The sequence below is a fragment of the Silurus meridionalis genome, chromosome 10 (assembly GCF_014805685.1).
Source record: "Silurus meridionalis isolate SWU-2019-XX chromosome 10, ASM1480568v1, whole genome shotgun sequence".
NCBI classification, from domain to species: Eukaryota; Metazoa; Chordata; class Actinopteri; order Siluriformes; family Siluridae; genus Silurus; species Silurus meridionalis.
The window spans coordinates 228475-253474 of NC_060893.1; the positions used below are offsets into that span (position 1 = coordinate 228475).

Below are 25000 nucleotides of genomic sequence, written 5' to 3' on the forward strand. Positions count from 1 at the left end.
AGTCTCACTATTAGAGAATGTGTGTTACTGAGGAGCAGGTCATGTGACTCTCAGAGAGATGATCTTACGTCAGAGACTCCAGTTTACAGTGAGGATTCTCCAGTACAGCAGAGAGACAATTCACTCCTGAGTCTCCTACTTTATTCCCAGTCAGATCCAGTTCTCTCAGGTGTGAGGGGTTTGATCTCAGAGCTGAAGCGAGAGCAGCACAGCCTTCATCTGATACTCCACAATCACACAACCTGCAGATACACAATGACACACACTTCACTCTCTCAGTTTCTACACATTCTGTGTGTTTTGGAGTGTGTGGACGGATGGATGGATGTGTGGATGGATGGATGGATGGATGGATGGATGTGTGGATGAATGGATGGATGATAGCAGAAATATAAACAATAGATTGTGTAAATGAGAGAATTCAGATAAATAAACTGAATATTGAAACGTTTTTTTCAGTGACAAGAACAAGTCTGTTTCTTTAATGCAGTGTGTGTGTGTGCGTGTGGTCAATTAACACTAATTTAAACTAACAATCAAAAGTAAAAAACTAAAAGTAAAAAGTTCCTCCTCAGAACATTGATGCTGAACCTAAAAGCTCTGCTTCAGTCTCACTATTACAGGTTTTATTTCTCCAATAATAAAATTAATCAACTGCATTTTATTCTCTGCTTTTGACAAAATCTCAATCCTAAAATGCAGTGGAGAGGTTTATCATAGCACAGGGAGCTAGTTAAGGTGGTAAATGACCTGTTATTGGTCTGATCAGGTTTGTCTCTACTTGTTTTGACCTTGCAGCTTTTGACACCATTGATCACACTATAACTTCTAGACTTGAACGTTGTAGGAATAAAAAGTTCTCTGGCTCAGTCTTATTTATGATCGCTATCAGTTGTTGATGTAAATGGTGAGTTCTCCACACTCTATGAGGTAAAGTTTGGTGTTCCTCAAGGATCTGTCTTAGGCCCTTTTCTCATATATGCTGCCTCTGTGAAATCATTCATAAACATGGATTCCTTCCATTGCTATGCTGATGACACAGCTGTATATTTCAACAAAGCCAGATGGCGAGATCAGCTTAACAATGTGAGGGAGTAAAGGACATTAGACTGGATGAATAACTTTCTTCTGCTCAACTCAGATAAGACAGAATACTTTTACTAGGACACACATGCAGCTAGAAGCAAACTTTCCGATTATGCATCCCTGGATGGTGTTTCTGTTTCAACATGTGGCTGTCAAAAGATGTGATTATTGACAGTCTTTCCTGAGTCTCACGTGATAATATGAGGATCAGCTTCTTTCCTTAGAAATATTGCTAAATTAGAAATGTGTCGTTACAGGATGCAGAAAAACTAGTTGCTTTTGTTACAGATTGAAGTAACTGTGCACTTGGAGTGTTTACTGTCTGGTGTTGGGTAAGTGCAGAAATAAATCAGTTAGTTCAGAATGCAGCAGCAAGTCCTCACTAGATCTAGGAGATATGATCACCCCTGTTTTAATCATCCACTGCTCCAATTATCTCACACTGTTTATAAAATACTACTGTGACGATGCACTTAACGGTCTCGCACCACACTATCTGGTGAACTTCTGTACCAGTATGATCCTCCAGCCTACTTGCAAAGGTGCTGGCTATTTGTTGGTTCCTCAAATAATAGACTAAGGGGAGATCTCATAAACCCACAGTTGTGGAACAACCTTCCAACCAGTGTTACTCGGACACAGTCTCTCATTCAAGTGGTTGAAAACTTATTTATTTAGTCAAGTCTTTGATCAGTGATCTTAGGAAAGCAGATCTGGAGGGATCATGGATATGGAGTGTTTGGTGAACTGGATATTTGTATGCTGTCGTCCTCACACTTCATGGTTTGTTGATGTGGTGTGTGGGTGCTCTTAGAGATCTAATGTCTGTGTTACCTTCTGGTTCTCCACCAGTTCTGCCATAGCGAGTCTTGAGTCAAACTGCTCAGTGACATTCTTTCATACACCAATGAGACACTTAATAATCCATATCCTTCTCTTGTCATCTCTCTCTCTCTCTCTCTCTCTCTCTCTCTCTCTCTCTCTCTCTCTCTCTCTCTCTCTCTCTCTCTCTCTCTCTCTCTCTCTCTCTCTCTCTCTCTCTCTCTCTCTCTCTCTCTCTCTCTCTCTCTCTCTCTCTCTCTCTCTCTCTCTCTCTCTCTCTCTCTCTCTCTCTCTCTCTCTCTCTCTCTCTCTCTCTCTCTCTCTCTCTCTCTCTCTCTCTCTCTCTCTCTCTCTCTCTCTCTCTCTCTCTCTCTCTCTCTCTCTCTCTCTCTCTCTCTCTCTCTCTCTCTCTCTCTCTCTCTCTCTCTCTCTCTCTCTCTCTCTCTCTCTCTCTCTCTCTCTCTCTCTCTCTCTCTCTCTCTCTCTCTCTCTCTCTCTCTCTCTCTCTCTCTCTCTCTCTCTCTCTCTCTCTCTCTCTCTCTCTCTCTCTCTCTCTCTCTCTCTCTCTCTCTCTCTCTCTCTCTCTCTCTCTCTCTCTCTCTCTCTCTCTCTCTCTCTCTCTCTCTCTCTCTCTCTCTCTCTCTCTCTCTCTCTCTCTCTCTCTCTCTCTCTCTCTCTCTCTCTCTCTCTCTCTCTCTCTCTCTCTCTCTCTCTCTCTCTCTCTCTCTCTCTCTCTCTCTCTCTCTCTCTCTCTCTCTCTCTCTCTCTCTCTCTCTCTCTCTCTCTCTCTCTCTCTCTCTCTCTCTCTCTCTCTCTCTCTCTCTCTCTCTCTCTCTCTCTCTCTCTCTCTCTCTCTCTCTCTCTCTCTCTCTCTCTCTCTCTCTCTCTCTCTCTCTCTCTCTCTCTCTCTCTCTCTCTCTCTCTCTCTCTCTCTCTCTCTCTCTCTCTCTCTCTCTCTCTCTCTCTCTCTCTCTCTCTCTCTCTCTCTCTCTCTCTCTCTCTCTCTCTCTCTCTCTCTCTCTCTCTCTCTCTCTCTCTCTCTCTCTCTCTCTCTCTCTCTCTCTCTCTCTCTCTCTCTCTCTCTCTCTCTCTCTCTCTCTCTCTCTCTCTCTCTCTCTCTCTCTCTCTCTCTCTCTCTCTCTCTCTCTCTCTCTCTCTCTCTCTCTCTCTCTCTCTCTCTCTCTCTCTCTCTCTCTCTCTCTCTCTCTCTCTCTCTCTCTCTCTCTCTCTCTCTCTCTCTCTCTCTCTCTCTCTCTCTCTCTCTCTCTCTCTCTCTCTCTCTCTCTCTCTCTCTCTCTCTCTCTCTCTCTCTCTCTCTCTCTCTCTCTCTCTCTCTCTCTCTCTCTCTCTCTCTCTCTCTCTCTCTCTCTCTCTCTCTCTCTCTCTCTCTCTCTCTCTCTCTCTCTCTCTCTCTCTCTCTCTCTCTCTCTCTCTCTCTCTCTCTCTCTCTCTCTCTCTCTCTCTCTCTCTCTCTCTCTCTCTCTCTCTCTCTCTCTCTCTCTCTCTCTCTCTCTCTCTCTCTCTCTCTCTCTCTCTCTCTCTCTCTCTCTCTCTCTCTCTCTCTCTCTCTCTCTCTCTCTCTCTCTCTCTCTCTCTCTCTCTCTCTCTCTCTCTCTCTCTCTCTCTCTCTCTCTCTCTCTCTCTCTCTCTCTCTCTCTCTCTCTCTCAAAAATTCAGTCATAGGACAGTCTGACCGCAAAATGGCAGCAGGCATCATAAATGACCCAGCACATCAATTACGTTCCTTAACTTTACCATACCAGAGCCACAAAGTCTTAATGAAAGACCTGTAAACACTCATTTGATAAGTCAAAGTGAGTTCCTTAACCAAAACTTCCTCAAGTAACCAAAACAATGACTTTTACAAACCTATCAAACTGAAAGTCCCCACATTTTAAATAGTCCATGATAAAAAGAAGGAAGTCCTTTGAAATTCAATTGTTTGTGATCCGTAAATAGAGTTCTGTAGTCCAAGTCCATCGATCCTCTGTAATATGTTCTGAGCCACTTTCCTCCAAACTAGATCTTCAGGCCCAGTTAACAGTCTCTGGATAAACTGCAAGTGAAAAGTTGCAAGTCTACTAAACAGATGCACCAGACCTTGACCTCCTTCTTCCAGGCAAGAAAAGTACGCTTTGAGGGACCCAGTGAAGATCCCAAGTCCAGCGTTGCTTGTAATCTGAAAGCAGACGGAAGGAGGTCTACACACACCAATCTGTGCCACAATATTGAAGCAGCCAAATTGTTCATTATTAAAACACGTCCTCTAAAGAAAATGTGGATGAATCCACTTCCATTATTTTAACCTACCCTCTATTTTCAACCAGCCCAAACCAGTTCTTTCTTGTGTGACAGCATCTCCAATAAACACTCCTAGATATTTAAGACCTCCTTTTTCCAAGTTAACCCACCAGGTAATAACTGTGGTGCCTTCTCCCATTTTCCAACAATTAAGGCATCACTCTTACTCCAATTTATTTTAGCAGCAGATTTTCCAAACTCTTGAATGATTTTACTCAGTATTCATATCATTCTTATTCATCATCATTCCATCATCATAAGCTGATCTCTGATGTTGCAGATTAACATGAGGTAACAGTAGGTCTTCTATATTAGACCATCATTTGTTTAATAATGGTTCAATTGCTAAGGAGTAAAGCGTTCCAGAGAGTCACAACCTTGTCTGATGCCCATGTTAACTAAAAGGCAGACAAACCACCATTGATTTTAGCATACTTTCAATCTTAATAGAACACTTTACTGCTCCAATAAAACCTGGGCCAAAACCAAGAACATCAAGTTTCCAAAGATATTGGTGCTCAACCCTATCAAAAGCTTTTCCTGATCAATGGAGACCAACAGACCTACAGGCACACAATACATCTGGTCAGGATGTATGATGTCCCCATCACTTCCTTAATCTATTTGCCAGAGTTTTAGAAAATATTTTCAGATCGGAGCACAACAGGCTCACTGGTCTCCAGTTCTAATTTCCTGAAGGTCACCTTTCTTGGGTAGGAGAGTAATCACAGCTCTCCTACAGCTCACTGGTAAAAACCCCTCAGCTATGCTCTCATTGAGAACATCCAAGAGATCTTCACCCAACACCTCCCAAAAGGCTTTATGAAACTCAATTGAGAGCCCATCAAGTCCTGGACCTTTTCCACTCTCCATAATCTGCAATGGCTTCCATAGCTCTTGTGCACACAAAGGCTTCTTTAGTGCCTCCTTTGACTTTTTTGGAAGCTTCGGTAAACCTTGATGAAAACTTGCAGACATTTCCTCATCATCTTTATATTCACTCCCATACAGATCCTTCTAGAACCTTCCAGCCCGTTGTCTTATTTCAGACAGCACTGTAAGCTCCTGCCCGTTCTCTGATCACAATGAGTGAATGTATCTACTCTGCCATTATTTCTTTCCAAATGAAAAAAGAATTTGGATGGGGCATCCAGTGTTGGGGGTAACGCGTTACAAGTAACGCATGCGTTACGTAATAATATGACTTTTCTGGAGTAACGAGTAAAGTAGCGCGTTACTTTATAAATTTACACATTAATATCTGAGTTACTTTTTAAAAAAAGTAATGTGAGTTACTTTTCAGTTAAATTATTTTGCATAAAAAAAATAAATACTGAATTAAAATGAACGTAGTCACGTAGAATCACGCACTCATACGTGCAACATACTTCCAACAGAAGCTGGTCAGAAGCGGAGATGGCAAACCAGGGCATTACATTACTGTGATGGAAGTTCTTAAGATTCTTGGAAGATTCTTATTATTTTGAAATAGTCAAGGAAAAGGAGAAAGGAATTATGGTTAAGTGTAGATTATGTGTTGGTGAAAAGCTCTTGTCAACTGCAAAAAATACCACTTCAAAAATAAAAAATAAAATATCTGCATGCAAAGCACAGCACTACAGATGTGTGTTTGTGTGTGTGTGTGTGTGTGTGTGCAATGTTGCATATATGGAAATGAAGACAGAAATATAGAAAACTTTCGCCGACTTTCCACCACTGCAGATCTATGGACTGCTCAGAATAAAAGTTTTCTGTGGGAGACACATGTACGATGCCATCACAGCAGAGAGAGAGCAAATTCACAGCTCATTTGCTCTTTGTGGGAAGATAAACTGCCACGGTCACTGATAATAGCGCAAACTTTGTAAAAGCGTTCAGAATGTTTCAACCTGATGATGAAGTAGAGAATGATGCAGATGAGGACGAGGTCATATTTACGGAATTGTACGATGTTTTATGAGATGACAGCGAAAGGTATGTTCTCCCTCCACATCACCGGTGTGCAGCCCACATGTGTCTTTTGCCCTAATATAACTTATTTCTTAATGGCAATTATCTAGATTACACCTGTTACACCTGTAAGGCGTGAAAAAGATACAAGTAACGCAAAGTAATATAACATTACTTTCCATAAAAAGTAACTAAGTAATGTAATTAGTTACTTTTTTGGGGAGTAACTCAATATTGAAACGCATTACTTTTAAAAGTAACATTTCTCAACACTGGGGGCATCCATTTGTGTTCAGTTTTGGTAGCATGACCTGACCAATGCACCTTTTGCCTTCATGCCTAAAAGGTCTGCAAGAAACATCCTTTTGTACTTGAGCACATCAACACTATTTTGTTCTCCAGTAGACTCCAAAACTGTTTGCACCTCTACAAGTTCTTTCTTTTTTTGTGTAATATTTTTAGAGACATTGAAAGTATACTGTTGACATAATAACTTAATTTCAACTTTTCCATCATCCCACCATTGATTTTAGCATACTTTCAATCTTAATAGAACACTTTACTGCTCCAATAAAACCTGGGCCAAAACCAAGAACATCAAGTTTCCAAAGATATTGGTGCTCAACCCTATCAAAAGCTTTTCCTGATCAATGGAGACCAACAGACCTACAGGCACACAATACATCTGGTCAGGATGTATGATGTCCCCATCACTTCCTTAATCTATTTGCCAGAGTTTTAGAAAATTTTCAGATCGGAGCACAACAGGCTCACTGGTCTCCAGTTCTTAATTTCTTGAAGGTCACCTTTCTTGGGTAGTAGAGTAATCACAGCTCAGCTATGCTCTCAATGAGAACATCCAAGAGATCCTCACCCAACACCTCCCAAAAGGCTTTATGAAACTCAATTGAGAGCCCATCAAGTCCTGGACCTTTTCCACTCTCCATAATCTGCAATGGCTTCCATAGCTCTTGTGCACACAAAGGCTTCTTTAGTGCCTCCTTTGACTTTTTTGGAAGCTTCGGTAAACCTTGATGAAAACTTGCAGACATTTCCTCATCATCTTTATATTCACTCCCATACAGATCCTTCTAGAACCTTCCAGCCCGTTGTCTTATTTCAGACAGCACTGTAAGCTCCTGCCCGTTCTCTGATCACAATGAGTGAATGTATCTACTCTGCCATTATTTCTTTCCAAATGAAAAAAGAATTTGGATGGGGCATCCAGTGTTGGGGGTAACGCGTTACAAGTAACGTGCGTTACGTAATAATATGACTTTTCTGGAGTAACGAGTAAAGTAGCGCGTTACTTTATAAATTTACACATTAATATCTGAGTTACTTTTTAAAAAAAGTAATGTGAGTTACTTTTCAGTTAAATTATTTTGCATAAAAAAAATAAATACTGAATTAAAATGAACGTAGTCACGTAGAATCACGCACTCATACGTGCAACATACTTCCAACAGAAGCTGGTCAGAAGCGGAGATGGCAAACCAGGGCATTACATTACTGTGATGGAAGTTCTTAAGATTCTTGGAAGATTCTTATTATTTTGAAATAGTCAAGGAAAAGGAGAAAGGAATTATGGTTAAGTGTAGATTATGTGTTGGTGAAAAGCTCTTGTCAACTGCAAAAAATACCACTTCAAAAATAAAAAATAAAATATCTGCATGCAAAGCACAGCACTACAGATGTGTGTTTGTGTGTGTGTGTGTGTGTGTGTGTGTGTGCAATGTTGCATATATGGAAATGAAGACAGAAATATAGAAAACTTTCGCCGACTTTCCACCACTGCAGATCTATGGACTGCTCAGAATAAAAGTTTTCTGTGGGAGACACATGTACGATGCCATCACAGCAGAGAGAGAGAGCAAATTCACAGCTCATTTGCTCTTTGTGGGAAGATAAACTGCCACGGTCACTGATAATAGCGCAAACTTTGTAAAAGCGTTCAGAATGTTTCAACCTGATGATGAAGTAGAGAATGATGCAGATGAGGACGAGGTCATATTTACGGAATTGTACGATGTTTTATGAGATGACAGCGAAAGGTATGTTCTCCCTCCACATCACCGGTGTGCAGCCCACATGTGTCTTTTGCCCTAATATAACTTATTTCTTAATGGCAATTATCTAGATTACACCTGTTACACCTGTAAGGCGTGAAAAAGATACAAGTAACGCAAAAGTAATATAACGCATTACTTTCCATAAAAAGTAACTAAGTAATGTAATTAGTTACTTTTTTGGGGAGTAACTCAATATTGAAACGCATTACTTTTAAAAGTAACATTTCTCAACACTGGGGGCATCCATTTGTGTTCAGTTTTGGTAGCATGACCTGACCAATGCACCTTTTGCCTTCATGCCTAAAAGGTCTGCAAGAAACATCCTTTTGTACTTGAGCACATCAACACTATTTTGTTCTCCAGTAGACTCCAAAACTGTTTGCACCTCTACAAGTTCTTTCTTTTTTTGTGTAATATTTTTAGAGACATTGAAAGTATACTGTTGACATAATAACTTAATTTCAACTTTTCCATCATCCCACCATTGTTTTACATTTATAAAACTCTTTTTCTTTTATTTCAATTCCAAAATAAAACAAAAACGTCTTTAAACTTTGCATCACTCAACAAAGAGACATTAAAATGCCAATAGGAACTCTTTACCTTATATTTGATATAAACACAAATAACAATATCATGATCAGAAACCCCAGAAGGACTAATTACACAGCTCTTCACAATATTAAAATTATGTTTAAAACAGTAGAGTCGATCTAATCTAGCCAAAGAAATAACATTCTCTCAAGTGTGCAACCATGTATACTGTTTATCATTGTTGTTTAAATGTCTCCATATATCACACAGTTTATGAGTTTCAGTCAAAGTGCACATGGCACGGCTGGAAGCTACATGGGGCTCAGCGTGATTCTGATCTAATACACAATTCTCATTACAATTAAAATCACCACCTAAAAACACATTCATCTGAATTACAACTCTGCAAAATTCCATTAAGATCATGAAGAAAACAAACTCTCTCATTAGCATTATTAGGAGCATATACCGTATTATCTGGACTATAAGCCGCTACTTTTTTCCACACGCTTTGAACCCCGCAGCTTAAACAATGAAGAGGCTAATTTATGGATTTTTCCTGGGTTTTTCCCAGTTTTACAAACTTCAAGCCAAAAAAACTGAGCCCCATAACATTAGACCAAGTAACTCAATCATAGTTAATTAACAGTTCAACCAAAAAACACTCACATAAGCCGAGGAGAGAAACAAACAAAGAATATCCGCTCTGGACGAGTAATCAACAACGAAAGTAAAGTCCGGAAACAAAAGTAAACGTCCAACAGCAAAGAGTAATCCTCTCGGGGACGGCGTCAGGAGACAGAACCAGCTGAATCCAGGCAATCACCAGCATGACCTTCAAGAACCGACAGCCTGTGACCCGAAAACATGAGTTTATATAGTTTATTCCTTAACAAGTCACAGCTGTCGGCAGTCAAGGCCGGCATGGCATAACGAGGCAGCAGTTTCATTGGTGTCAGGGATCCCCCTGCCACGCCCCCCTCGGTAGCTGTAAGGGATTCACCTGCCATGCCAGTCACTGCTGCCGAGGGGGGCGTGGCAGGTGAATCCAACCTTCACCCTGAACCAGTCTGTCGTTCCTACTGCACACTTCACTGCTGTCACACTGTCCTCATACATGTCCTGCCCCACCCTCACATACTTCTCTGACACACCTGACTTCCTCATACAGTACCACAGCTCGTCTCTTGGCACTCTGTCGTACGCTTTCTCTAAATCCACAAATACACAATGCAATTTTTTCTGTCCTTCTCCATCAACATCCTCAAAGCAAATAAGGCATCTGTGGTGCTCTTCCTCGGCATGAAACCATACTTTTGCTCACAGATGGTCACCTCTTCTCTCAGCCTGGCTTCCACTACTCTTCATGGTGTGACTGATCAACTTAATTCCCCTGTAGTTACTGCAGGTCTGCACATCTCCCTTATGCTTAAAGATCGGTACCAGCACACTCCTTCTCCATTCCTCAGGCATCCTCCCACCTTCCAGAATCTTGTTAAACAATCTGGTTAAAAACTCCACCGCCATCTCTCCTAAACATCTCCATGCTTCTACAGGTATGTCATCTGGTCCAACCGACTTTCAACTCTTCATCCTCTTAATTGCTGCTCTTACTTCCTCCTTACTAATCTTATCTACATCCTGCTTTACCAACTCCACATCATCCAACCTTCTCTCTCTCTCTGATTTTCCTCATTCATCGCTGCTCAAAATACTCCCTCCACCTTCTCCTCACTACTCAACACATTTCCCTTTCCATCCTTTATTGCTCTAACTTGCAACACATCCTTCCCAGCTCGGTTCCTCTGCCTTGAAAATCAGTATAAATTCTTTTCTCCTGCCTTAGTGTCCAATCTCACCTACAGCTCCTCATATGCCTTTCCCTTGGATTTCACCACATCCCTCTTTACCTGCTGTCGCATCTCCTTGTACTCCTGCCTACTTTTCTCATGTCTATCCCACTTCTGTTTTGCCAACCTCTTTCTCCTTATGCTCTTCTGCACTTCCTCATTCCACCACCATCATTTGTCTTCCTTTCTATTTCCAGATGTCACATCAAGAACTTTTCTAGCTGCCTCCCTCATCACTCTTGCAGTAGTTTTCCAATCACCCAACACCTCTTCACCACCACCGAGCCCCTGTCTGACCTCTTCCCTGAACCACACACTACACTCTTCCTCCTTCAGTTTCCACCATTTTATCCAGAACAACTAGCAGATGTCTTCACTGACATCTTCAACATCTCCCTGAGCAGCAACATTGTTCCCACGTGCCTCAAGACAACGATTGATTGACATTGATTTCAGCTCAGCATTCAACACAATCATTCCTCAGCACCTGATCGAGAAGTTGAACCTTCTGGGCCTGAACACCTCTCTCTGCAACTGGATCCTGGACTTCCTGACTGGGAGACCTCAGTCAGTCCGGATCGGGAACAGCATCTCCAGCACCACCACACTGAGCACGGGAGCCCCTCAGGGCTGTGTGCTCAGTCCACTGCTGTTCACTCTGCTGACTCACGACTGTGCACCAACGCACAGCTCAAATCATATCATTAATTTTGCCGATGACACGACCGTGGTGGGTCTAATCAGCAAGAACGACGAGTCAGAACAGTATCTCCAGTTTACAGTGAGGATTCTCCAGTACAGCAGAGAGACACTTCACTCCTGAGCCTCCTCCTGGTGTGGATGGATGTGTGGATGGACGGATGGATGGGTTGATGGACAGATGGATGGATGGATGGATGGATGGATGGATGGATGGATGGATAAATGGATGGTGGATGGATGTGTGGATGGACGGATGGATGGGTGGATGGATGGATGGATGGATGTGTGGATGGACGGATGGATGGGTTGATGGACAGATGGATGGATGGATGTGTGGATGGACGGATGGATGGGTTGATGGACAGATGGATGGATGGATGTGTGGATGGACGGATGGATGGGTTGATGGACAGATGGATGGATGGATGTGTGGATGGACGGATGGATGGGTTGATGGACAGATGGATGGATGGATAAATGGATGGTGGATGGATGTGTGGATGGACGGATGGATGGGTTGATGGACAGATGGATGGATGGATAAATGGATGGTGGATGGATGTGTGGATGGACGGATGGATGGGTTGATGGACAGATGGATGGATGGATGTGTGGATGGACGGATGGATGGGTGGATGGATGGATGGATGGATAAATGGATGGTGGATGGATGTGTGGATGGACGGATGGATGGGTTGATGGACAGATGGATGGATGGATAAATGGATGGTGGATGGATGTGTGGATGGACGGATGGATGGGTTGATGGACAGATGGATGGATGGATAAATGGATGGTGGATGGATGTGTGGATGGACGGATGGATGGGTTGATGGACAGATGGATGGATGGATGTGTGGATGGACGGATGGATGGGTTGATGGACAGATGGATGGATGGATAAATGGATGGTGGATGGATGTGTGGATGGACGGATGGATGGGTTGATGGACAGATGGATGGATGGATAAATGGATGGTGGATGGATGTGTGGATGGACGGATGGATGGGTTGATGGACAGATGGATGGATGGATGTGTGGATGGACGGATGGATGGGTTGATGGACAGATGGATGGATGGATAAATGGATGGTGGATGGATGTGTGGATGGACGGATGGATGGGTTGATGGACAGATGGATGGATGGATGTGTGGATGGACGGATGGATGGGTTGATGGACAGATGGATGGATGGATGGATGGATGGATGTGTGGATGGACGGATGGATGGGTGGATGGATGGATGGATGTGTGGACAGACGGATGGATGGGTTGATGGACAGATGGATGGATGGATGGATGGATGTGTGGATGGACGGATGGATGGGTTGATGGACAGATGGATGGATGGATGGATGTGTGGATGGACGGATGGATGGGTGGATGGATGGATGTGTGGATGGACGGATGGATGGGTTGATGGACAGATGGATGGATGGATGTGTGGATGGACGGATGGATGGGTTGATGGACAGATGGATGGATGGATAAATGGATGGTGGATGGATGTGTGGATGGACGGATGGATGGGTGGATGGATGGATGGATGGATGGATGTGTGGATGGACGGATGGATGGGTGGATGGATGGATAAATGGATGGTGGATGGATGTGTGGACAGACGGATGGATGGGTTGATGGACAGATGGATGGATGGATGTGTGGACAGACGGATGGATGGGTTGATGGACAGATGGATGGATGGATGTGTGGATGGACGGATGGATGGGTGGATGGATGGATGGATGTGTGGATGGACGGATGGATGGGTTGATGGACAGATGGATGGATGGATGGATAAATGGATGGTGGATGGATGTGTGGATGGACGGATGGATGGGTTGATGGACAGATGGATGGATGGATAAATGGATGGTGGATGGATGTGTGGATGGACGGATGGATGGGTTGATGGACAGATGGATGGATGGATGGATGGATGGATGGATGTGTGGATGGACGGATGGATGGGTGGATGGATGGATGTGTGGATGGACGGATGGATGGGTTGATGGACAGATGGATGGATGGATAAATGGATGGTGGATGGATGTGTGGATGGACGGATGGATGGGTTGATGGACAGATGGATGGATGGATGTGTGGATGGACGGATGGATGGGTTGATGGACAGATGGATGGATGGATGGATGGATGGATAAATGGATGGTGGATGGATGTGTGGATGGACGGATGGATGGGTTGATGGACAGATGGATGGATGGATGGATGTGTGGATGGACGGATGGATGGGTTGATGGACAGATGGATGGATGGATGGATGTGTGGATGGACGGATGGATGGGTTGATGGACAGATGGATGGATGGATGGATGTGTGGATGGACGGATGGATGGGTGGATGGATGGATAAATGGATGGTGGATGGATGTGTGGATGGACGGATGGATGGGTGGATGGATGGATGTGTGGACAGACGGATGGATGGGTTGATGGACAGATGGATGGATGGATGTGTGGATGGACGGATGGATGGGTTGATGGACAGATGGATGGATGGATAAATGGATGGTGGATGGATGTGTGGACAGACGGATGGATGGGTTGATGGACAGATGGATGGATGGATGGATAAATGGATCGTCTCTTATCAGAGATCCCTCATGTCTGTGTTACCTTCTGGTTCTCCTTTTAGTTCTGCTGCCATAGCGAGTCTTGCCGGTCAAACTGCTCAGTGACATTAACTTTCATACACCAATAGACATAATAATCCATATCCTTCTCTTCCCGTCATCTCTCTCTCTCTCTCTCTCTCTCTCTCTCTCTCTCTCTCTCTCTCTCTCTCTCGGTCGAGTTAAACATGCTCCTGAGGCTCCAGTGACCACTGTTCCTGCCCCTCTCCCCTCCTGGATCTTCACACTTCTGCAGCTTGGGACGGTCTCTCATCAACACCTTGGGTGGTTCCATGTAATTCCAGCAGGTGCTTTGAGAATGATTGGACTGTAGTTGGTGTCGGCGGTCTGCACTGACTCAGTGCAGTTGCTTCTGATCGTCATCACTGTACCCGCTTTGTATATCTGCTTCAAATGGACATTTGGTGCAACCCAGATGAGGATGGGTTCCCTCTTGAATCTGGTTCCTCTCAAGGTTTCTTCCTTATGCCATCTCGGGGTTTTCCTTGCCACAGTTGCTCATCAGGGACAAACTTACTTACAAAGAACATTGTTTAATCACCACATTATCTGTGTAAAGCTGCTTTGAGACAATGTTCATTGTTAAAGCGCTACAAATAAAATGAATTGAATTGAATTGAATGGAAGTTTTCCTGAAATCTTAAAATAAACTTCAACAATCTAAAACATTCTGTAAAGCAATAAGTTTTCTTATAAAAACATTTATCATCAACATCTTTAAAAAAGACATTCAGAGTCATGTAGAATACCACTGCAGGACCAGTCTGCTCAACGCAAAATGGCTGTGCAACATCACTGAGGCCCCCACATCAATTACGTTCCTTAACTTACCATACCAGAGCCACAAAGACTTAATGAAAGACCTGTCAAACACTCATTTGATAAATCAAAGTGAGTTCCTTTAACCAAAACTTCCTCAAGCAACCAAAACAATGACTCTGTTTTACAAACCCTGATCAAACTGAAAAGTCCCACATTTTAAATAGTCCATGATAAAAAAGGAAGTCCTTTGAAATTCAATTGTTTGTGATCCGTAAATACCAGAGTACTGTCAAGTCCAAGTCCATCGATCTGCTGTAATATGTTCTGAGCCACATTCCTCCAAACTAGATCTTCAGGCCCAGTTAACAGTCTCTGGATAAACTGCAAGCGAAAAGTTGCAAGTCTACTAAACAGATGCACCAGACTTTGACCTCCTTCTTCCACAGGCAAGAAAAGTACGCTTTGAGGGACCCAGTGAAGCCGATCCCAAAAAAAAGTCCACCAGCGTTGCTTGTAATCTGGAAAGCAGAGCGGAAGGAGGGTCTACACATACCAATCTGTGCCACAATGTTGAAGCAGCCAAATTGTTCATTATTAAAACACGTCCTCTAAAGAAAATTTGTGGATGAATCCACTTCCATTATTTTAACCTGCCCTCTATTTTTCAACCAGCCCAAACCAGTTCTTTTCTTGTGTGACAGCATCTCCAATAAACACTCCTAGATATTTAAGACCTCCTTTTTCCAAGTTAACCCACCAGGTAATAACACTGGCCCCTTCTCCCATTTTCCAACAATTAAGGCATCACTCTTACTCCAATTTATTTTAGCAGCAGATACATTTCCAAACTCTTGAATGATTTTTACTCGAGTATTTATATCATTCTGCCCATTGACCATCATCATTCCATCATCAGCATAAGCTGATCTCTGATGTTGTAGATTAACATGAGGTAACAGTAGGCCTTCTATATTAGACCATCATTTGTTTAATAATGGTTCAATTGCTAAGGAGTAAAGCGTTCCAGAGAGTCACAACCTTGTCTGATGCCCATGTTAACACTAAAAGCGGCGGACAAACCACCATTAATTTTTAGCATACTTTCAACATCTTAATAGAACACTTTAACTGCTCCAATAAAACCTGGACCAAAACCAAGAACATCAAGTGTGTTCCAAAGATATTGGTGCTCAACCCTATCAAAAGCTTTTTCCTGATCAATGGAGACCCAACAGACCTACCAGGCACACAATACATCTGGTCAGGATGTATGATGTCCCCATCACTTCCCTTCATCTATTTGCAAGAGTTTAGCAAAGATTTTCAGATCCTTACCCAACACCTCCCAAGCGGCTTTATAAAACTCAATTGAGAGCCCATTAAGTCCTGGAGCTTTTTCACTCTCCATAATCTGCAATGTCTTCCATAGCTCTTGTGCACACAAAGGCTTCTCTAGTGCCTCTTTTGACTTTTTTGGAAGCTTCGGTAAACCTTGATAAAAACTGGCAGACATTTCCTCATCATCTTTATATTCACTCCCATACAGAACCTTCCAGCCCTTTGTCTTATTTCAGACAGCACTGTAAGCTCCTGCCCGTTCTCTGATCACAATAAGTCAATGGATCTACTCTGCCATTCTTTCTTTCCAAAATGAAAAAAGAATTTGGATGGAGCATCCATTTGTGTTAAACTTTGGTAGCGTGACCTGACCAATGCACCTTTTGCCTTCACGCCTAACAGGTCTGCAAGAAACATCCTTTAAACGTTGCATCACTCAACAAAGAGACATTAAAATGCCAATAGGAACTCTTTACCTTATATTTGATATAAACACTTTACAAATAACAATATCATGATCAGAAACCCCAGAAGGACTGATTCCACAGCTCTTCACAATAATAAAATGATGTTTAAAACAGTAGATTCGATCTAATTTAGCCAAAGAAATACAATTCTCTTGCATGTGTAACCATGTATATTGTTTATCATTGTTGTTTAAACATCTTCATATATCACACAGTTTATGGGTTTCAGTCAAAGTGCACATGGCACGGCTGGAAGCTACATGGGGCTCAGCGTGATTCCGATCTAATACACAATTCTCAGTACAATTAAAATCATCACCTAAAAACACATTCATCTGAATTACAACTCTGCAAAATTCCATTAAGATCATGAAGAAAACAAACTCTCATTAGCATTATTAGGAGCACATACATTAATAAACCCACATTACATTTTTCAAACTGTGCACCTACAAAAATGAGTCTAGCAGCAATTTCACCTTCACCTCAGAAGAGACAGGAGTGAAATGTGCAGCAGAAAGCACAGCTACTCCTCCTCTAGAAGAGCTGATGTGAGAGCACACCACCACCCCTTCCCCTTCTTTCCTCCAATTCATTTCATTTAAAACATCACTGTGCGTCTCCTGAATAAACATCACATCAATTCTCTTCTGTCTTCATAATTCAGATAACAATGTACTCTTATAAGCATCCCGTGCAGCATTTATATTAAGAGAGCCGATTCTCAGCACACTCATACAGAAGAATGAGAGAAGGATCACACACAAGACAAATTTCAGCATGTGAAGGCAGAGAAAACTACATTGTTTCAAACCCCATCCTCTGCCTGAAGTTCTGATCTTCATTTAGCAGGAATTTTCCTTCATCTATATATTTCCTGAACGGTGAACTTTTCTTCACCCTCACTTCTCATTAACATCCCAACAGAATCAACACACATTTTGTGATCAGGAAAAGAATCTGTAACCTGCACATTCTTCATCTTTATTGATCTTTGTAAAAAAGATTTGACTTTATCAAAAGAACAGTAACTACATGTCTTCCTTCTGCTCTTATTGTCCAGAGTTTCACTGTCACAATCTTCAACAGGACTTTTAACATTCTCACATTCATTAGCTTGTGTTTCTGACCAGTGTTTTAACTTTTCATTCCTCATCTTTACTTTATTCCTTTTTCTCTTAACAGGAGGTTTTAAACAGTGTGTCATCACTCACATAATCTGGATTTATTTCTTCTTCACTCACCCGTTTAGCTGCTTTGACAGCATCTATTACTGTTTCCCCTCTGTTACCTCGGGTTCTCCCCCCGACATCTGGAGCAATAGAGGCACCTTCAGCCTGATCACATTCAGCCGAACCAGTGAGAACAGTATCTCCAGCCTGATCATAGACTTATTTTACTTTTACACTCCTTTATTTACCATAAAACTCAGCATAATTCACGTTATGTTCTGGATGGTATCAGGTAATGAAAGTAAAATAAATAGATAAATAGTCAAATATAAAAAAAAAAAGATTTAGCTCTATCGTGAATCTACTCTCTTCTGGTAAGGTAGGATTCTAACTTTGTATATTTATTTAACTCAGTTGATTCTAGAGTGTTGGTCTGTGCTTATTAGATTGGTCAGGTGATTAATCAAGGGTATTTTCAGTCTCACTTGAGGTGTGAATTGTGGGCAGGGCTTACTCACTTATATTGAAGGTGCTATGTCTGTAGCAGCTGTAGGTAGCCCCCCAAATGAACAGATGTCACATTGCCAGTAACCTCTTTGACTGAATTTAAATCAAGGCTTAAGACCCACCTTTTCAACCTCCACTATCAGTCAATGCATATGTGTTAGGAGTCCTTAATTTTTCTGAAATGTGGTGTATGTTTATGTACTATGTAGTGTTCCATCTCTTGTCCTGTATGTTTTTGTGTCTGTGTTGTCTCTGTTATTAACTCATGCAGCTGCATGTGATCCTTCATCCTGGGCAAATGTCCGACAAATATGTTTGTTTATGTATGTTTATTATATTTCATCTGTCTTGATTTATTGAAATATTGTACCTTGTAAAGCGTCCTTGAGCTTGGGAAAGGCGCTATATAAATTAAACTTATTATTAACCTCATCTACCCTCCCCTGTTGTCTCAATCTCAAACAGTGGTGGTAGGTGGGCTCTAGAATTGCCAGTCTTCTGTAAGGAAAGCTGACTTTATCACAGGCTTGGCTTCCCACTACACTACTTGACTACAAAACCCAAGAAGACCTCTTGTCCCACACCGTGGCTGTCAGAAGTTTTGCGCAGCAATCAACGAGAGCTCAGATCTGCAGAGAGGAAGTGGAAAAAATCACAACTCGATGTAGACCTTGCATCTTAACGCGCCTAACGCGACAAAATTTTCTTTGGAGGTGACTTCTGCCAAAACTGCCTTCTACAAGGAAAAGCCTGAGGCCTCTGCACAAGATCCTCGTAAGCTCCACAACATCTTCTCTTCACTACTTAACCCCCCTGCTGTACCTGCTCCATCCTCCCTAACTGCTAATGACTTTGCCTTCTTCTATGATGAGAAGATTAAGAAAATCTGCCAGACCTTCACTTCCTCCCCAACAACGACTACACAACACAGCCGACAATCCACTACGTCTCTGTCAAGCTTCTCAACCTTAACAGAAGATGAGATACTGCAAGTCATCCAATCTTGCAATCCCACCACCTGTCCTCTGGATCCAATCCCTTCAACTATGCTTCAGACCATCACACAAGATCTCCTGCCCTTCATCTATACAATCATCCATGGGTCATTAACATCTGGCCATGTGCCAACTACCTTCAAGCAAGCAAGGGTCATTCCCATCTTGAAGAAACCTGCTCTAGATCCATCAGACATCAACAACTACAGACCGGTATCACTCCTTTCCTTTCTTTCTAAATCTCTGGAACGCACTGTTTTTAACAAACTGTCTGTCTATCTCTCACAGAACAACCTCCATGATCCTAACCAGTCTGGGTTCAAAGCGGCACATTCCACAGAGACGGCCCTTTTGGCTGTTTCTGAGAAACTAAATGCTGCTCGATCAGCCGAGCTGTCATCTGTACTTATCTTTCTGGACCTTTCAGGAGCATTTGACACAGTCAACCACAAGACACTTTTGTTAACCATCATGATCTAAAACTCAACCACAGCAAAACAGAACTGCTGGTCATCCCAGGTGATTCATCTCCAGGTCAAGCTCTACAAATAACACTTCATGACTCTCTGCTCTCCCCTTCAGCCACTGCTCATAACCTTGGGGTAACTATGGACAATGAACTGTCCTTCTTTCCACATGTAGCTAATGCTGCTCGTTCTTGTCGATTTCTTCTCTACAACATCCAAACGATTCGACCATTTCTGTCCACACAGGCTGCCCAGGTGCTTGTTCAGTCTCTTGTCATTTCAAGACTCGACTACTGCAACTCTCTGCTGGCAGGTCTTCCCCTGAACGCTATCCGTCCACTGCAAATGATCCAAAATCATTTCCAAAATCAATCAATCAAAAAGGCCAAAAATGGACCAGCGCCATCTTACCTCAGTGACCTCATCACATCTCGCACTGCACCACGCTGTCTGAGATCCTCCAGCACTGCTCGACTGGTACCTCCTTCTTTTAGAATGAGAGGTAAGTACACTTCAAGGCTCTTCTCTGTTCTGGCACCGAGGTGGTGGAATGAACTTCCCTCAGATGTCCGTACAGCAGAGTCCCTGACTATCTTCAAGTGACGACTGAAGACCTACCTCTTCCTGGAATACTTAAATTAGCACTTTCCAAGTTTGTAGAATTGGAGTTATATTTATATTAAGTTTGTAATCTGGCGTACCAGTGTAGATTTATTCATTATTCATTATTACAGCACCTTTGTACGTCGCTCTGGATAAGGGCATCTGCTAAATGCCGCAAATGTAAATGTAAATGTAAATAAATAACATTAAATAGACATCAATAAAACAAGACAATGACAGTTGTCAAAAGATGGGGGTTGGTATAATTGTTTAGCTGAGCTCTGGTGCAAAGTACAATTCTTTTTCTTTTAAGAAACAAAGAGCTCCTTCACAACACCACACAGCCTCAAACATCTTCAGATGCCCATACTCTTAAAATCAACAACAATCCTGAATTTTGTAAGCCGTCACTGTCCTGAAGTTCATCTCCCCTTCACCCCTGAACTCCAGGAGGGGACCACCACATCACATCTCTCCAAGGAGAGCGTGTTGTCTATGGAGTGAGCTCACGTGTACTGCCTCTGTTTTTTATTAAAAATTCTCCATATGTCACAAAGATCGTGGGTCTCCACCAACTCCCACAGACGCTTATGAGAAGCTACATGAGGTTCTGCATGGTTTCTGTCTGTATTTTCTGACGTACAATTAAAATCTTCTCCCAAAACCAAAAACTCTGCAGTGCTGCATTTTAAAATAACATTGTTGAGTTTGTGTAAAACTTCATTCTCTCCACTGCACTGGTGGGAGTGTCCACACAGATAAACACTAAAACCTCATTCTCATAAAAACACTTACTTTTAAAAGCCTCCTGTTTAAAATTTCTTCTACAGTGTAAGAAACAGGAATGAAATTGCGAGTAAAAAGCAGGACCACCACTAAGTGACACCACTAAGTTATGGCTTAAAATCACCAACCCGCCCCACTCCTTCACCCAGTCAGCAGCGTTACTAACATCACTGTGGGTCTCCTGCAGCATGACCACATCAACACGTTACTGTTTAATGAGCTCATATAGCTTCACTCTCTTTACGTGTTCTCTCTCAATTTATGTTAAAACTCGCAAACTGGATTCCTTCCATTAGGATTAAATATAGATAAAAACATACAAATGTTAAAAAACACTTCAAAATTAAAACCCACCGCACACTTTATCAATCTTCTTCAGAGTTCTCCCTATTAACCTTTGTTCAAGTCAAGAGTCAAGAAGCTTTTTTCGTCATTTTAACCATATATAGCTGATGCAGTACACAGTGAACTGAAACAACGTTCTCCAGAACCCTGATGCTACATACAATAATAATCACAGAAACAGAAAACATAGGGCCAAGAAATAGTAAGTGCATGTATGCAACCTGGTGCAAACTGTGCAAAAAGACAACACAAGACAATACACAAAACACAAAATAGCTCCGCCAGTAAACCTGTCGTAACGAGAAAAAGTGAACAGTAGCAAAAAATGTAGACAGAATATTGTGCAAATGAACAAATAGCAGCAATCCAGGAAGATGTGCAAAAATGGCATGTAAACATTTTGCGGTAATGATTAGTGTGAGTGGTACTGAATCATGGGTGTGCGTGTATGGTGTTACAGTGAAACCCGTTGTACAAGCAACCTATAGTACGAGCAAACGGAGATACGAGCAAACTCCCTCGCAAAATTTGACCCTGTTTCACAAGCAAATTTCGAAGGCACGAGCAAACCCACGCTGCCGGTTCCCGTTTTCGGCAGAGGGGTCGCTTAGTTGATGACGTATCAGTCGGTCGCTCTCGTTGTTCAGTGCAGCAAAACGTAACTGTGGCAGCGGGGCGTGGCGGCGGCGGTTTGTGAATGGAGGGCGTGTCCGGAGCAGATAGGCAGGGATTGCCTCACCTGAAGTTAATGTGACCTAATGATTGTTCTCTCTTTTCAAGTGATCGGAGGGTGCATTTAAGGAGGAGACCATGTGTGTGTGTGTGTGTGTGTGTGTGTGTGTGTGTGTGTGCGCTGCATGAGACGTGCTGCGTGGGGCACTAAGCAGACCGACACAAAAAAAACAAATAAAAGTGGATGTGAAGCCTTTGCACCTGACCTGTTGTGGCGTTCCTTATTCCCGTATTCACACGCTCTCCCACAGTAACTTTTTTAGTTTTATATTTTTATTTCACTAGAAATCTTGAAAAAGTCTCCCAAGAAAATCAGTGATGGTGCTGTGGCAGTAAATAGAATTACCATGGAAACCGAGGAGGTTACGAGCGTTGTGTGCGTCTCACACTCGCAATCAACCACTACCACATGAGTAAGTGTTAAATTATGTTTATATTACAGTAATTTGCGGTGTATTTGTTTGTTAAAACAGGCTACAAATACTTTTTAAGTGAAAAAAAGCGATCGAATGAGATCTCGGAACGGATTAAATCACTTTTACATTCATTCTTATGGGGAAAATCATTTTGAACGTATGAGCAAATGGACACACGAGCAATTTTCAAGAACGAATTCTGCTCGTACAACGGGGTTCCACTGTATCAGTTTCTTTAGCTGGAATATTTCCTGCTCTGTGAAGGAACCCCTCTCTTCTAAAATGTTTGACATCGTAAATCGATTGTTTACGGTCTGTATTTTTTTGTATGTAATTGTTTACTCTTGAACTGAAATATTCTTTTGCCACTTGGTGGTTCTTAAAAACTCGTTTATATCTTCAGCAGTATACAAAACAATTAGTACTTCCTCCTGAGACTCCTGATTAAACACGGAATCAGACATGCCATCATCACTGTCTGATTCAGCTTTATCTGCCTTTAACTCTTTCTTGGCGTGTTTTTCCCCCTGTCCTCTACCTCGTTTCTTCCTCTTTGTTGGAACTTTGAATAGAGGCTCTTCCATCTCACCCCGCACACACACACTCCTCTACACTCGCACACACACACACTCCTCTAAACTTGCCCCACACACACACACTCCTCTACACTCGCCACACACACACACACTCCTCTACACTCACACACACACACACACACACACACACACACACACACACTCCTCTTACACTCACACACACACACACTCCTCTTACACTCACCCCACACACACACTCCTCTACACTCACCCCACACACACACACACACACACTTCTCTACACTCACCCCACACACACACTCCTCTACACTCACCCCACACACACACCTCTACACTCACCCCACACACACACTCCACTCCACACTATCTTCTAACGAGAGTGAATTAGCGCCACTTGTGCTTTGATTCCCAACAAATCAGCGAGACCTGCTTTTTTAGATTTTAGTATATTAAGCTGATCTTTACTCCCGGCAGATGATGTGTTTATTGAGTGTTCTATTTCGCTTTCTAGTTCTTCCATTGCATTGGCTATTTCAACATTTGTCTCTTGAGTTTACTCACAATTTTCCTGAGCCGGTAAACTTCCTTATCTGAAAAGGGTCCAGCTTTCATTAACGTTTTCACATCATTTATAAAGCTTACGCCATCAGAGAAATAATCCTCCACCTCTACACCTGGTAAACCTTTAGTCTCAAGCAAGAAATTGCTGATCTCCCCAGCATTGTACTTCACATTCATCTTTTCACACTCATTTTGTGATGGTAAGTAAGGATAGTCTAATGAAGCACCATTATTATCAGACAGATTCTCAGCTTCACCTTTCCCTTTTTTCTTTTGTTTATTTGCTTTGCTGCAGCAGAGGTGTTTTCTTTTGGTGGGGACTTTGAAAACTGGTTCTGTCTCTGGATCGGTCTCACAGTTGTTATCTATTTCACCAATATTCATTGCAACATCTGTAGAAATAGAAATGTCTCCAGTTGTGTTTTCAGGCTCTTTTACTGCAGGTTTAGCTGTCGTGTCAGTGGCGCTGTCTCGTCATCGTCTGTCTCGGTTTCAGAGCCGGGCGGTGCGGCGCGAGCGGATTCCTCCGTGGCTCTAGCGGGCTCCTCCACGGCGCGAGCACCGATGGTGTCAGACCCGGCCTCGACAGGCTTCGCCTGCTCATGATTCCCAGCATCGGTGTTGCTTTGATTCAGGGTCTCAGGGCATGCACGTACAAGGTGGCCTATTTTTCCACAGCTAAAAATCCAGTATATCTGCATTGTTCTTCAGAACCATGTAAACCTGTCTTCAGAAAGACACAATGTGTTTTAAAAGCGGCGATTTACACCCGAGAGCAATTCTCCTGATAGGGGAAACCAATTTGCCAATAAAAGACAACTCTTTCGCCAAACTTTCATCTTTTACAAAAGGAGGGACGTTTGAGATGATGATTTTTTTTAGATAGGCTACTGAGTGGAAAAACAGGTACCAGGGAGTCATCGAGTTTTATTTTTGTTAGGATCACTTCATTAGCCTTTTCAATCGTGCTTAAAAAGAGAACAGCGTTGTTCATCCTAGAAGCCGACACTATGTTATTATGACCGACCACATCTCCTACAGCGAGAGCACACTCCCCTACCCTCGCTTTACCCAACACCTACTACATCTCCTACAGCGAGACACACTCCTCTACCCTCACTTTACACAACACCCACTACATCTCCTACAGCGAGAACACACTCCTCTACCCTCGCATTACACAACACCCACTACATCTCCTACTGCTAGAACACACTCCTCTACCCTCACTTTACCCAACACCTTCACTCCATGACGCCGGGTTAAACCTTCACAGCTCATCCTGCACAATCCCACCACGCTTCCAGCGCGAACGCTGGA

General features: G+C 42.6%; 1 protein-coding gene across 1 annotated transcript in view; it reads right to left on the bottom strand.

The window, feature by feature from the left end:
- Window positions 1-23857, bottom strand: part of LOC124392582 (ribonuclease inhibitor-like) — a 26266-nt gene extending 2409 nt beyond the window's left edge. Inside the window, exons 1-3 of the mRNA XM_046859724.1 lie at window positions 23762-23857; window positions 21636-21645; window positions 11379-11446 (exon numbers count right to left, since the gene is read on the bottom strand). Coding sequence (XP_046715680.1) covers window positions 11379-11446; window positions 21636-21645; window positions 23762-23857 — 174 coding nt within the window. The remainder of the gene's footprint in view (window positions 1-11378; window positions 11447-21635; window positions 21646-23761) is intronic.
- Window positions 23858-25000: the final 1143 nt, after the last annotated feature.